Source organism: Strix uralensis, chromosome 8 (assembly GCF_047716275.1).
Source record: "Strix uralensis isolate ZFMK-TIS-50842 chromosome 8, bStrUra1, whole genome shotgun sequence".
Taxonomy (NCBI): domain Eukaryota; kingdom Metazoa; phylum Chordata; class Aves; order Strigiformes; family Strigidae; genus Strix; species Strix uralensis.
In genome coordinates, this window is record NC_133979.1 from 11,192,364 (window position 1) to 11,206,990 (window position 14,627).

At 42.0% G+C, this 14,627-nt stretch overlaps 1 protein-coding gene and 1 long non-coding RNA gene across 2 annotated transcripts; one reads left to right on the forward strand and one right to left on the reverse strand.

The window, feature by feature from the left end:
* Nucleotides 1-374: 374 nt before the first annotated feature.
* Nucleotides 375-1,749, reverse strand: LOC141946433 (uncharacterized). Its single transcript, XR_012629839.1, has 2 exons — nt 1,212-1,749; nt 375-560 (listed from the first exon to the last, which is right to left on the reverse strand). It is a non-coding gene; the product is annotated as an uncharacterized LOC141946433 (long non-coding RNA).
* Nucleotides 1,750-3,745: 1,996 nt separating this feature from the next.
* Nucleotides 3,746-11,196, forward strand: PRDX1 (peroxiredoxin 1). Its single transcript, XM_074876176.1, has 6 exons — nt 3,746-3,835; nt 6,753-6,869; nt 7,854-8,007; nt 8,318-8,440; nt 9,145-9,275; nt 10,824-11,196. Exons 2-6 carry the CDS (start codon nt 6,764-6,766, stop codon nt 10,907-10,909), a joined length of 600 nt encoding a protein of 199 aa, XP_074732277.1. The 5' UTR covers nt 3,746-3,835; nt 6,753-6,763; the 3' UTR covers nt 10,910-11,196.
* Nucleotides 11,197-14,627: the final 3,431 nt, after the last annotated feature.

Sequence of the window (14,627 nt, forward strand, 5' to 3'; positions counted from 1 at the left end):
GAGGGCAGAATTTCTCCAGTTTTAATTGCAGACCGAAATAATAGGAATCCAGGGGAGGTCTAAAACCAGTCACACTCGCTTTGCTTCAGCTTTTGTGCTAAAAGGTGCATAAAGAAATGGAACTTCCTAAGAGGAGTCGGGCTCCTCTCTGCAGGTGCACAAGAATGCGTTTCCTTATTTGTGCAAGATTGAAAGTAAGATTACAGCAGACTGATTTTAAGAGTGATTACTTCTGGGTAGGTACAATCTTGCTCTTGTAGTCAAGGATACAGCCTCTAACAGGAGCAGACTTTGGCCTGTAACTGAGAGACTATCCCCAGGTTTACAGGACCATACACGTAATCTTAAACACAGTTAAAGAAAATTATAACCAGTTTTGAGTTTTCCTCCAGGCTTCCATTTTTATAAGTAATTTATTTAGAGTTTGAAAATAGTAAGATTATATCAGAAATAAGGCAAAATACATATCCAACAGGACTTTGAAGAGGCTTTATTTCCAGAGAGATAATTCTGCTGCAGATTCTTTCTTTGCTTCTTCTGACTTGAACTGCTCAGGAGACCTAAAGGCACAAAGGTTAATTAATCTCTTGGGCAATGCACATGACCAGACTTTTCTGTTGTGCAGCCTGTTTTGATAAAATACAGGAAAGTGGAAAGAGAGTGCAAGGACAAGACAAGACAATTTAAAATAAAGGAAATAGAAGATTGAGAAGAGGAAGGAATAAAGGGGGAGGAATCACTGCTGAGTTTGATTTATTTTTATGAAGACCCTGTCAATCACAAATCCATTTGAAAATCCACAGTCTTAATGCAATAGAAGATCTTTGAATTAATATTACATATGAAAACTTTAACAAACCTCAGCCTCTGAAAATGTAATAGGGAGTGAAAGAGGAAAGGTAAGGAAGACGTTTTGTCATCAAAAGGCAGTGATTATCCAAACACAGAGTAATGAAGTTTGTTAATTAAAAAAAAAAAATATGCAGAGAAGAAAGAGGTAATGCAAGCCATTTTGACCTAGAAATACAATCTTCACTTGAGCAAATCAAGGAAAACAAATGTGTGCATTGTATATTTAATGATATGTAATTGTTTTAATTAAAACTATTGTGCACCAGCTGCTTGTGCATAAATGCCCCACAGCTTGGGAACATGTCAGTTGTTGACTTTTCAGTTGACTTTTTGCATATATTATATCAAAATGTCCCCACCTGGCCAGGATTTTACTCTTACTGTGCCCCTGACGGTACCCTGTGTATACAGTAAATTCAGGATGCTCATGATTCAGCAGGCTTTCTGCACATGCAGTGATCAGCTCTATGGAACTGCGTGATGATGTCCTGATGTGCTGGCTTTAGAGGGCATGCATGGATCATCTTGGCTGTAGAACTGATGTGTGGATGCTCAAGGGATTGTCCAGCATTGCCCAAGAGCAGTTCACACCACTGTCCCAACTGAGTTCATCTTACTCTAGAAGTCATGGGTACACTTACATAAAATCCTCAAATCCTCTTCTGACAAAATGTGTGGAAACCCCAATGTGTGGTAATGTTCTGAAATAGAACCCATTTCTTTGCTTTTGATTTCACACACAGTGGGGTTTTGTTTTTCACATCAGGGACTCATTCCCAACCAAGATATATGGGAGAGACTGTGATCAAAATGATACATGTAAAATCTGGTGTTGTCACTGATTTGGAAATCTTTGGGTAGTTTCAGTGCTCTGGCACTGCAGGGCCAGCCAGTTCCTCTTTGTCAACATCAACCACTTAATGTGGCCATATCTGTATGGATGGGTGCAAAGAGGCTCCTCATGCTCTGCACTAGTCAGGTACAAGCTGATCCTCTCTGGCGGGTATTTTAGCAGAGCACCACGCTATGGCTAATCCACTGCGTGAAGAACAGTGTGGAGAAGGAAGGTGTGTAGACAACTCTGTCCTTCCAGCACCTGCTTGGGTAGAGATGTCCTTTCTTTCTTGGAGAACTTAGGGTTTTTTTAATCTGATTAGCACCTTGTATCTAAAGATGGAAAAAGGCTACAGAAACCCATCTCCTCACTGAACAAGGAGCAGCCCTGACAATTTGTCACTCCAAAATCTCCAGAAATTGATGGCTGAAAAGACTAGCTCAGAAACTAATCAAAAATAATGAGGCCGTGGACATATGAATGGAAATGCAATGCTTAAGACACACACCTGGAACAAACTGCACTGTGGTAGCTATGCAAAATTGGTATATTATGCATCTGAAAGTGTGAGAAATGTGCAGAACAAGCATAAAGGAGTCTGAAACCATGAGAAAGTCATTACTTTGTCCATTGGTAAACATGCTGGAGTTGCAGTAAGACTGCATTTTTCTAGAGGTTTTAATTAGGACGGCCTGACCTTTCAGGGGTTAGTCTGCGCCCAGGTTCATGGCCTGAGCTGATAGGTAGATACATACATGTCTCAATTTATAGACCTCAATTGTCATCATGACATTGATGTTCAGAAAGTAACAAACCTCTTTCTGTAAAAGATTAAGCATGATGTAACAACAGAAACAGCAATAAAGTATTTGCATTAAGGTGAGTGCAGTTTATTTTTCTGAGTACACATACATATTGTTTTGCTTTTATTATTTCAGGTGTAATTTCATCTGGTAATGAAACCCATCATCTCCTGGGTGAATCACCACATGGGTATGGTCACCCAGCAACACTACAGTGATGTAGCTTAGAAACATTTAAAAGTTCCTTAATCCTTTGTGGCTTTTCTCCTCATTACAATTTATAATCAAGTTTTAACAGGTATAAGAAACACAACTGTAAACTGCAAAACAGACAAGTAAAAATCAGTTGGTAAATACATTTATCACTTTTGACTAAACCAAGCAGTTTTGTCATTTATATGTCCTTAATAGCCTTTAGTATTCACTATTTAATAAAACTTTTATATTTAAATTCAGGCTTTGGTCCTCAAAAAGTACAAACTGCTTAAATTCAGTTCTGGATCCAAACACAAGGATTCACTCAGGCTAATTGTCCCTCAGCGTAGCTTCACTCTGGGAACGATGCAAAACTCCCTGAAGTGAGTAACTGTGCTGTGAGAAACTCTTCCAAGAGTTTCCATCCTACCCCCAAAACTCAAGAGGTAAGACTTAATTTAGCTTTCAGCTTTTTTGCCGACTTGCATGACTTGGATCAGCCTTCCCATTGATGAAGAAGGACCAGTGAAAGCTTTGGGAATTAGTACCAGGTTGAGGAGGCATCTGGTAACGTGGAGTGAGAGGATGAAGGTTTGACCCCACACTTATGTAACACTGAATGCATTTGCTTTAACAGAAGGTCTGATTTTATCCAAGTCAACGGCCAACTCCAATTCATAAATGACACACCTGTCATCCCTCAGTTTCCCCTCAAAATCCTGTGTACCCTCTGTCTCTTTGATGGCTTCCAATAATTATTGCTTGGTTATAGCTAAGGCATTAAAAAATAATTTCTTCTCGCAATAAGCCATCCGCATCATCCTGCCGTGAATTGTTTACAACCATTCCTCGGCACCTCCCAGGGCACTATCAGAGAATTCTTCATTTATTGAAAGTCTTTTGCTGTTTCCAACAGCCCGGGGCAGTGTCTCGGTCGCGATAAGGTGGGCACAACCCGCTATCACACTCCCCGCCGGGGGCCGGCCCGATTCTGCCGAGTCATCCTGCCCTCGCCGCGGCGGCGGCGGGCGGGGGGGCGGTGGCGGCGACTCCTCGCGAGATCGCGGCGGGTATAAAGGGGGCGGCGCGGGGGGGGCTGCTGCAGTAGTCTGCGGGTGCCTTGTGATACTCGTTGCTGCCGGCTCCTCGGGTGAGTGTGGGGGAGCTGCGTGGGTGCGGGCTCGCCGCGGGGCGGTGACCGGGGCGGTGTTCATTTGGGGGGTAGCACAGCGCGGGTTTGCACAGCGCGGGTTTTCCCCCTTTTTTTTTTGGTTGCTTTTCTTCTGTCTGCTTTCCCCTCCCCCTCTGCACCGACGGGCTCCTGAGCGCAGCGTGCAGGGCGAGCTCTTGCTCTCTGCATCCCGTCCCCTGAGCTCTGCTGGGGCTGCCGCCCTCTTCCCTTGGTTAGTTGTCCCCCCCTTTTCTTTTTTGGGGTGGGGGGCAGATCACCCTTTCCTCTGCGCCGGCCTGTATCGCTGTCGCCGTGGTGCCGCCCGGGGAGGAGCCGCGGGGCGATGCCGGAGCGGGGAGCAGCGGGGCCCGCCGGGAGCGGAGCGGCCTCGCAGCGCGGCCCCAGACCCCCCGCCCCGGCCCTGCTGCGCTGGAGGCTCCGGCTGAACGCGGGGCGACCGGGATTTCGCTGCGAAGTCTTTAAAAAAAAAAAACCACCCAAAGTGCTGGGTGCAGCTTGGTGGGGGCATGTGCGGGGGCAGGCGTGCCCGTCAGGGCGCGGTGTCGTGGCCCCCAGCGGCGGGGGTCGGTTCGGTGGCGGTGCGTTCGCAGCCGAAGGCGCTCGGCGGTCTGTGTGTCGGTGGCTGCGGTGTACGAGAACCGGGAGACTCGTGGCCGGATCGCGCTCTCCAGACCGCAGCTCAGTACCTTAACCGCGTCTTTGTGAGAGTCTGAAGGTAGCGCAGCGGAAGGCAGAGGGTGTGTTTTGAAATAGCCTTTCACTTTTGTTCAAGGTATCCTAAAGGTATGAATCGCTAGTTAAGAGTGCAGGCCTGGCTTATTATAATTGCAGTTTGAAGATAATTAAGGCTGTGTGCAGTTACGAGCAGCAGAAAGATCCTCAGACCTGATTCAAGGGTACTTGATTTGCAGTGCCCATTCTCCGTTCCTCTAGAATGAAAGGAAGTAGCAATGAGGCTGTGGTCTGTCCCTCTGGGTGAAGAAATGCTGTGGCTAAAAATCCAAGCTGGACATGTGTAACCCCGCACCCCCGAAAAGCAGAAGTGTTGGCAGGTCGCAGTAGGTGCTCTGAGGAAAGCAGGTGGTTCTCTGGCAGTACAAAGCAACTGAAATCTCCTGCCAGTGTTAAAGATTTTCATGTTACCTAAAAAGGGGACAATAACTTGTAATTTAGAAAAGGGAAGTATTAAAAGAGCAACCTGACAGTTTTTATTTGACATTGAATACCTATTGAAATACTCCAGGGGGTTACTGATGGAACAAATATAGGAGGACTGGTGTAGTACGGAGCAAAAGGATGACCTTGAGCAATGGAAAATAATGTCATTGAATGACAGAATATGGGGTCATGCACCCCAGATAAAACGGCTCTTCTTATAAAACTCCCTGGTTGGAGGCATCTCAAATATTGTGCAATAGCTGTCCCCTGTCCCTCTTACAGAACTAGGGTTTCAGAATTGTACCTGCATCCATAGCTACATGCACAGTCCTGTGAAAACTCTGTAGTTCTGGACACCTTCATTCATAAGACTTCCTCCTAGTCTGCTGCAGTTGAAGACTAAAAACCGGTGGATGAACAGGGGCATAAAGAGCTTTGTTACAAAAGGCGGTTAGAAGTGTTGAACCTATTGGCACTCCTCAAAATGAAAACTGAGAGTTAGATGATTACTGTCTATATACTGTCAGGGTATGTAAGAGAAACTTTCAAAGGTAAAATCATTATGAAAAAGACTAAATTTGGATGGAAAGCTAAATGCTTGTGACTATGGGGCTAGTTCTCCAGGAAGAAAGTGGCTGGCCAGGGGGAAGGAGCCAAGAAATGAGGTGCTCTCAACTTTTTTTAGAGTGAACTTAGTGCCTTGCAGGCAGGACTTGGAAGAATCCTTGAATCTCGTCTTTCCTTAGCAACATGAGACTCATGCTAACCTTTCAGCTGTGTTTTTATCTCCAAGGCAGCTAGTGCTTGTAGCTGTGTATAGAATGACTTAAGATTTTGAAAGTTGAACAAACAAGGTTCATAAAGTTATTTCTTTGAACGATGATGCTCTGGAAGTAACAAGAATTCTAAAGTGATATACTGCATTCCCAGACTGAGCAAAAATACTGTACAGGGCATATTACAAATGACCAGCTCTTAGGGCAGGCAGCCAGAAGTAGAGTTCTCTTGTCCTTGTGTACCCTCTTACTTTTTCATTAGACTTCGAGGGGGAAGCAACCTGGCTGTACTCATTTAAAATTGGTGAAATTTTAATTGCTAATATAGTGTGATTCCCATGATAACCATGAGACTTTCGAGTTGCAAATGAAACAAGGTTAAGTTGTTCAAAAGGCTAAAGTGTAGTTATGCAGAGTACTATTCTCTGGGGATTAATAAAAGTTATTTTCTTCTGGAATCAACAGAAAGACAAAGTTTGAGGTCTTAAATTCCCTTGTGAAATTGAAGAGTCTCCTCATCCAAGATTCTAAGAGACTGTAATGCATTCACTAAGTGGAATGGGAGACTTAGTACTGCTAAAACTCTAGGCTAGCCCTTTTCCAGACTCTTGAGCTGTTACTGGTCAAAGATAACCATTAGGAGGCTAATGAGCCATAGATCTTGAAGTGCTAGTAATCGATGTAGTGGCTTGGTCTGGATATCTAGGCTGTGATTATTGAACTGCATCTTAACTGTGCTGCTGCTTTAGTAAAAAAATGTTAGTGCTTTGACTGGTTTACTCAGGTGACAAAGCTTAAAACTAATTTCAGTCTTAAGCCTTGTGTTGCAAGACAAACTGTCTGGTGTTCAATTTAAATTGGTAAGGTGCTTTGAATAAATGCTTACTTCCTGGTGCAAATGTACTGTTATCTAAACTGTATCATTATTAACTCTTATCTAGATTAAATCAAGATGTCTTCAGGAAAGGCTTTCATTGGGAAACCAGCTCCTGACTTTACTGCCACGGCTGTAATGCCAGATGGACAATTCAAAGACATCAAACTCTCTGACTATAAAGGTAAGCTTATGTGCTTCTCTAATAACACAGATATAATCTGGCCATATGCAGGAGTGGAGGGCATCTAAGGATACATCTTGATTGTGTTTTGAAGTAATAGTAATCACTTGGCAGTAGACTGAGGTGCACTTGTGTAGTGGTTCTTGGTGATGGCTGGAGTATGTTTAGGAAGCTGTCAGCAGCATGGCTGAATGTCCCAGCTATGATAATTGTTGCTAATTAGCATAAAACTCCTCTAAACTGTAATCTTGGATCAGGCTTATTTGTCCTGTCTATCATACTATGAGATTGATATAACATCTCCAAACTATGTGAAACAGAAAAATCTTCTCTTCTTAGGCTTTCTGTCATGGGAAAGTATTCTTTCCTCTAACCAATGGAGTCCCTTTCTCTAGAGTACTGGCAAAATGTTTGCCATACTGAAAAAACTTACCAAAATCAAGGGGAAAGCCTGATGTATTCAAGTACTAATGTGGATGGCTTTAGAAGGACATTTCTAATGAAGCTGTGGCCCTTAGACTGCGTGAGGGTGGTGAGTAGGTATGGACTAGTCACTCGATTAAAATGTCTCCTTGGCTTGCAGCCTTTCAGACCCGTGGCATTTCTGCACTCTTAGTCAACAGAGGGTCTTCCAGTGTAGGTACTAGGTGTGCTCTGGGCAGGCCTATGGGAGTGGACCCAGGGGACAGGCATTCACTGTCAAATTTGACAGTCTGGGTTTGGAGACTTAGTTGGGTGGGGTTCTGTGTTACTGGCTGGAGAGTGGTGTGAATGGTACTTGGCTGAAGTGTGAATTCCCTAGGTGCTTTGTGGGCTTGCCACCTATATAGCAAGTCTTAAAATAGGGATCTGTAGTCTACCATTTAATCTTTAAAGGTAGTATTGTATCAAGCCCTTTCTCCTCTATCAGTATTTGAATGGTTGATACTGACTATGACAACTCTTACAAAGGTAAAAGATTAACTGGTTATACTGCTCTTCTAGGAAAATATGTTGTGTTCTTCTTCTACCCCCTGGACTTCACTTTTGTCTGTCCAACTGAAATTATTGCATACAGTGACAGAGCTGATGAATTCAAGAAAATTAACTGTGAAGTAATTGGAGCTTCTGTTGACTCTCACTTTTGTCACCTTGCCTGGTAAGAATCAGCCTTTTAATCTAATGTTCTGCCTTGTCTCAGTTCTTGCAGGACTTCAATCCTGAGTGTATTCAGACTTGCTTACTGAAGTATCAAATAAAGGCCCTTGAACCAGGTCTAGTGCCAGGTACCAGGTGCTTCTGAAGGTAGTGCCAGGTGCTTCTGAACAGAACTGAGCATATACTGTTCAGTTCTTTTGTTGCCTCATGGCTGACCAAGTATGATATTGCAGAAAGGATCAGCTTCTCTTGTACCTTATACTTTATTCTGAACTGTCCATATTTTTAACATTCAAACTTTCTTCTTTTAGGATCAACACTCCTAAGAAACAAGGTGGTTTGGGTACTATGAAAATCCCATTGATTTCTGACACAAAACGTGTCATTTCCAAAGAATATGGAGTACTTAAAGAAGATGAAGGTATTGCATACAGGTAATACACAAGAAGGTAAACTTGCAGTACATAGAGCCTGTGGGATGTTGCAGTACGTAGAGCCTGTCGGGTGAACACAGCTTGCATACACTTGGAACACTGCAGCAAGCTGAAGCTGTTAACTATTCTAGATGTAAATGGCTTTAAGCTATCAAACGCTCCAACAAGGGGAGATGCTACTTGCTTCTCATCAGTATTTAGACTTTTCGTGGTTTTGGTAAGCTAGATAAATGCTTGCTGCTTCCCTTTGATTACATATCTGCACAGTGCAGGAGCTGCTGCAAACGTTGGTAATGCAAGACCTACATAGTCATAAAAATGATTACAGGTATTTAGTCATTAAAGTACAGTTTTTCTTTTGAATGTAAGAATGCCTCTCCCTTCAATTCACCTTTTCCTTGGGTTTCTCTTCCATTTTGTTTTTCCACTAGTATCTTCCTTAAATAGGAAGTGTTGGTTTCCTGCATTAGTGTTTTGACTTACCTCCTGTCCCTCCTAGTTTCTGCTGAATGTTAGGCTTTCAGCTGCTACTTTTTTGGTGCTATGCATACACTGAAGGTATCAGTTTTTAGGAAGAGGTCAGTAACACTAGGTGACTACTTACTGCCATTCTAGAGTACTGAACCTGAGTTTTTGAAACTCACTTCAATCTAATCAGTCTCTCAAAAGCTGTGTTTAACTTCAGGGCTGGCTTGGTTTTTTAGGGGCCTGTTCATAATTGATGAGAAGGGAATCTTGAGGCAGATAACAATCAATGACCTTCCTGTTGGCCGTTGTGTTGATGAAACCCTCAGACTTGTGCAGGCCTTCCAGTTCACAGATAAACATGGAGAAGGTAAGAGTTCTTCCTCTTTTTAATCTTAAATGTTTTTTCTAGAGAACAGTATTAACTAGGCAGGTTAAATTGAGGTTTACTGAAAGGCACTAAGTACATGCATCGATCTGTGCACAGCAAGTAATTGTCCCTCTTGAAATGCAGCAAGTTCTGTAAAGCTACTTGTTGAAGGACACTATAGTGCAATGTCCATCCTATTCCAGTTCATTGTCCATTGAGTACTTGCTAATGTTGAAATACCACTTAAATCAATTTGGTGCTGGGTGCCTTGTTGAGTGTATAGCAGTTGTCTCTTTCAATGAGACACAGAAAATACTTGAGACAGAAGTGAAGAACATGTAACAACTTAGCCTGCAAGGGTAAGCATAATTTAGACTGCTCTCAGGTTTTGTAGGTTGAGGCCATCAGTACTAATGCAGTGTTTTACACAGTCTGTTAGACAACACATTTAAATTCCCAGAAAGCCTGCTGATTTTTGTGTCCATATGTAGTGAGGGGAAAATGGATGAGAGTCTTTGTGTCCAGAGTGGTAAGGTGCTCAAGGCTGGTAGCTTGTCTGCAGGAATTTAAAAAAAAAAGGCACTGCAGATGAAAGGTTTGAGCCAGGTTATGAAAACTCAAAATTACTATGTAGGTATTAATAAGTCTTTCGCTGTCATTAACTAATGACATGTCTTGCTGCTGGTGATACTTACCTTGCTTCAGAACTGGTAAATCAATGGCAGATTTTAATAAAGCAAGCTGCTCTTGTGGCTATGCTATAGCCCAAAGAGTCAGTGCTCCTGAACTTGTATGCCATCCTCTGTCAGCTGAGGAGACATCCCTGATATTTGATGGAGCAGTCACATGTCATGCAAATGAAGCCTTTTGGGGTTTACTATGCCCTGGAGTAGTCAAAAGCTTTTCCTCCAGAACTAGGATTGCAGTCTCATCTAAACCAGGATAGACCTGGTTTGGTGCATAGCAACACAGAAGCAGAGAATATTATAGCTAAAATGGCCAGACTTGTGTGGAACAAGCATTGAGCCTTGTGTGGCTGTGTGCAAGGAAGGCTGTGTCCAAAAAGTGCTGCTCAGGAGTCACTGCAGTGCCTTTGCATCTTGGCTGTATAGGGGAGCTGCAGTTAACTCTTCTTCCCCCTCCCTATTAAACTAGAGAATGGGACTAGGGTTGATTAAAGGTAAGAAGAGAATAGGCTTGACTGGATCCAAGGAGAGAAGTGTACTCTAATGGCTGTAAAGCCTTTCTGACCCAGGCTGCTGGAGTTGGTGTTACCTTCCTGTCAAGCTTCTGTGAAGCTTTTAAAGCAGGGTGGGGAGGGATGCATGTGTAAAGGGCCCACTGTTCCATGGGCAAACACCTTGTTCCTTGGGTGCTACTACCTAGTGAGCAAATAGAAATGAGTGAAAGGAACTGAACATAATGCCACACTGAATAATGCACCTTCTGTATGTTACAAAGATGTATACATGTTTGGAGTTGTTAATGTTGTGTAAAATGTGTTCAGCAGGAGCAGCTGGTAAGACTTAAATGTTCTTATCATTTCAGTGTGCCCAGCTGGCTGGAAGCCTGGCAGTGACACAATCAAGCCTGATGTTCAGAAAAGTAAAGAGTATTTCTCCAAGCAGAAATAAACTTTCAGTCTGAGTGGAAACTAGTATGCCTTACATAAAGAGCAAGCATCAGTTACTGAACTTTGACTAAGTCGTTGTGTCTGAGTCAAGGGATCATGCTGTAGGTATAAACAGTAACTTTTTTACTTGAAGGAAAGTTTGTCCTGTGTCATTACCTTCATAGAAAATGATAGCTGTACATCAAGCCCTGTTGGCTTTAGTGACAAAGCAGTGTATGTGGTTAGCCATGTGTTGCATCTAGAGCAGTGGTATCCTTTTGTAACTCTATTAAACTTGTGGAAAGAGCATACTGTCTACTGTCCTTATGTATAGTAGTTGGGAGCCCTGAAAGCAATGCAGGCTGCACTTCTGAAAGCTCTGTCTACTGAGCTGTCTGTAGACATCTGAATTCCTAAAGGCCTTTTAGAGCTCTGTTGGAATGGAGATACTAATGCTGAGTTTTCATGTTGCAGTGGTAAAGTACACTTTTGCCTTTGCTACTAGGTAAAGGAACACAGCTTGATACTAGTCTGTCAGACTTAAGCAATACTACAGTGCCCAGAGCATGAAGCAGAGATGTGACTGACAGGCTGGGCATATTTGCATGCACTGTGTCAACTGAATCATTTCTCCATCCACTTTAGTCAAAACTATGACTGTTTGTGATAAACTTCAGGGAGTCCAACATTCAGTTTGAACACTGTTTGTACAGGAGTGGAAGACTGGGCTCTCTGGAAAGCAAACTTCCTTGAATATACAACACTTGTCCCTAGTCTCTTTCACTACAAGGAGTGGGAGTGAGAATATGCCAGTTACCCATTAGCTTGTTAGTCATATGATTAAGATCAAAAGAAGGGTGGTAATATAAAATCTGGTACTCAGATGTGCTCAACCTTGTCTCTAATATTTGTATTCCAAATGATTATGTGCATATTGTAAACTCAAAGCACATGACTATGGCCTCAAGTTACGCTAAAGCTGTCTGCTGTGTAGCTTCATGGTTAAAGGTGTTTTGTAATAAAGTCCTGAACTTCAGAGCAGAGGATTGGGCTAAGGAGCTATTGCCTAGCAATATAAGTGAGTTAGAACCCTGCAATCTTTATGTATCTAAAGATTAAACTCTTAAAGGCCAAGACCTTGCATCCAACTTCAGCTCCTCAAGCAGCAAACAAGTTCTGTCCTGCTTAAAGTGAGCAATAACAAAGTCGAGGCCCAGGGCTACTTACATGAGTCAGAAGTGGAAGTTGCATGCCTTGAGTAGCAAACTTGGCTTGTGCAGTTGGAAAAAACAGACTTACTGCAGAAGCCTTACTACCAAATACTGCAATAAAGACGAAAATATCTAATCCCCTGGGTCTTGCTGAAGTCCCACAAGTCTTCCTGAAGATCTGTGAAAGTGATAATTAGTTGGGTCACTTTTGCTTACTGTTTAAAATCCAAATTATTCTTCTCAAGATAACAAATGAGGCTAACATCCTAGGGTGACATTGAGAAGTAACAGGAGCATTTATATACATGTAGGATAGGGTTCAAGGTAAGTGAATACTAATTAGTATGGCTGAGCACAAAGCTATATTTGTCTGTATAACTGCCTATATATTTGAGCAAGTGAAAATATGGAATAAAGTCAGGGCTAATCTAATGTAAAACTTCCATTAGTTGTATTGGCCATGAAATGTTATACAATTGATTACAGCAGTTCTTTGGGGGGTACAGTACCTTTCCTTCACCATGGACCCCCTTTAAATACCTTTGTGGCCATGGACTGCCAAGACTTAATTCAAGATTTAAAGCACTGGACTGCATCAAATATTTATTTCATTTTTTTCATGAAGGGTCTTCAAATTTGGAGAGAAGGGGAAATAAGTTAATCTGTTAATGCACGCACTCGTTATATCTTCATTGCAATGATTCCATATGAATTTAAAATAGCATCAACACTCTTGTTCAAATGGCCCACTTTATGGTATTTTAACATGCTAATTTCAAATTTGATGCCAATTTTTACATTAAAATTTGAAAAGTTTTTACAGTTCTTCTCACCACCCCCCTTGCTTGTCTGCATTCAGTCACCGTATATTTTTGTTTATGGGTCCAGGGCCACCACTTGGAGGAACAGACTTCAGCCCCATTGAGGCCCTAGAGAGGGCTGTTGGGTTAGGAAAATGTCTTTAAGAGAAAAAACACCTAGTTAGTGGGTCCCATCAACCATACTAGCACCAAAACTACAACCACATGGAACCATTAATACAAAATATGCATACAAAAGTCACATGAAAATGAAAGCTAGAAGATGATACAAATATTTTACAACTTCACTTAAGCTGTTGGGAAAAAGAGAACATAGTATGTTTGCATAAATACAACAATGCATTTCATTATGGCTTAATAGGTGGGACTTGTAGAGTCAGAATATATTTTTCAAGTGGTTTCTATGCCTATTAAGATGAGAGCAGAGAATGATTTTTTTGCACAAGTATGTTGTTACAAAAGGCATCAATACTTTCATAGCCCTTTTGGGTTCTGGAAAATCTGCTTGTAGATAAGCCCAGAAATTTAGAAGGGACTATCCTTTGAACTGCACTTTTTGAGCACCATCTGCAGATATTTCTATGAGCTTGTCCACCTCTGCTGCTGTGTGAGCCCCTCATTCATACACATAAACTGAAAAAGGATCTCTAATCCAGTTTTTGCTTGCATCAGGAGCAGGGAAATATTCACAGAAACTATGCTGCAAATCTTCCAAATGTCATGTAATAAGTGATGTGTCCTCCTTAGACATATCTTTGTTGGTGGAACCAAGAAAACTTGTGAGGTTTGGAAATGTCGCATAGTTTTGGTTCAATAGGTGATGATGATACAATTTCAGCTTTTTGATCATTGCTTCGATCTTATCTTCAAAACCAAATCTTTTCCCCTTGAAGACTTAAGTTCAGCATATTTAAGTGGATGAAGATATCTGAGAGATATGCCAATTTGACTAACCAGGAAAAATCTGTCAAACTATCATCGAGGTGAAAAGTGCTTCTCCATTGGGAATAGTCTTGTCTCTCAGTTCCTAAAAGCAAGACAAAACTTTACCTCGTGATAGTCAACTAATGTCTTGCTGATGTTCACTGTTCATATCTTCCCAAAGCCATTCAAAAAGTCTTGAATTCAGTGATCTGCTTTTTATAAAATTGACTATTTCAACTGATTCATTCAAAGCCTGCTTTAGTTTTTCTGGTATCTTTTTAGCAACTAGAGCTTCTCTGTGTATGCAGCAATGGTACCAAGTCACTGACAGCACCATTTCCTTAATCCATGCTACAAGCCCAGTAAGCTTTCCAGACATAGCTTGCGCACTGTCTGTGCTAATGCCAGTGCATTTTGACCACTCCATGTTATGTTCATGCTTTTGTCCAGTTGCAGTGTAAAGTAGGGGGATAGGTGAATTCTTTCTAATAATTGTTCCTTAATATTGGCTGACAAACCGTCAAATTTGCCTCTTAACTGTGTCATTTGACAAAGGTATTATGGAAGGGTCCTTGGCAGCTTGCTTGCTGATCAACGCAGAAACCATGATTTTTGCAGCAGGTAATGCAAGTTCTTCAGCTATAGTGTGCAGTTTTCTGGTTTTTACTATTAGTTGAGAAACCTCAAATGAGGCCCTCACTGCTTGTGCACCAGCTGCAGTCTTTTTTACCATTTTCTTACCTTTCTGAAGCTCATGTTCCCTTCTTTTGAAAAAATCAATGTT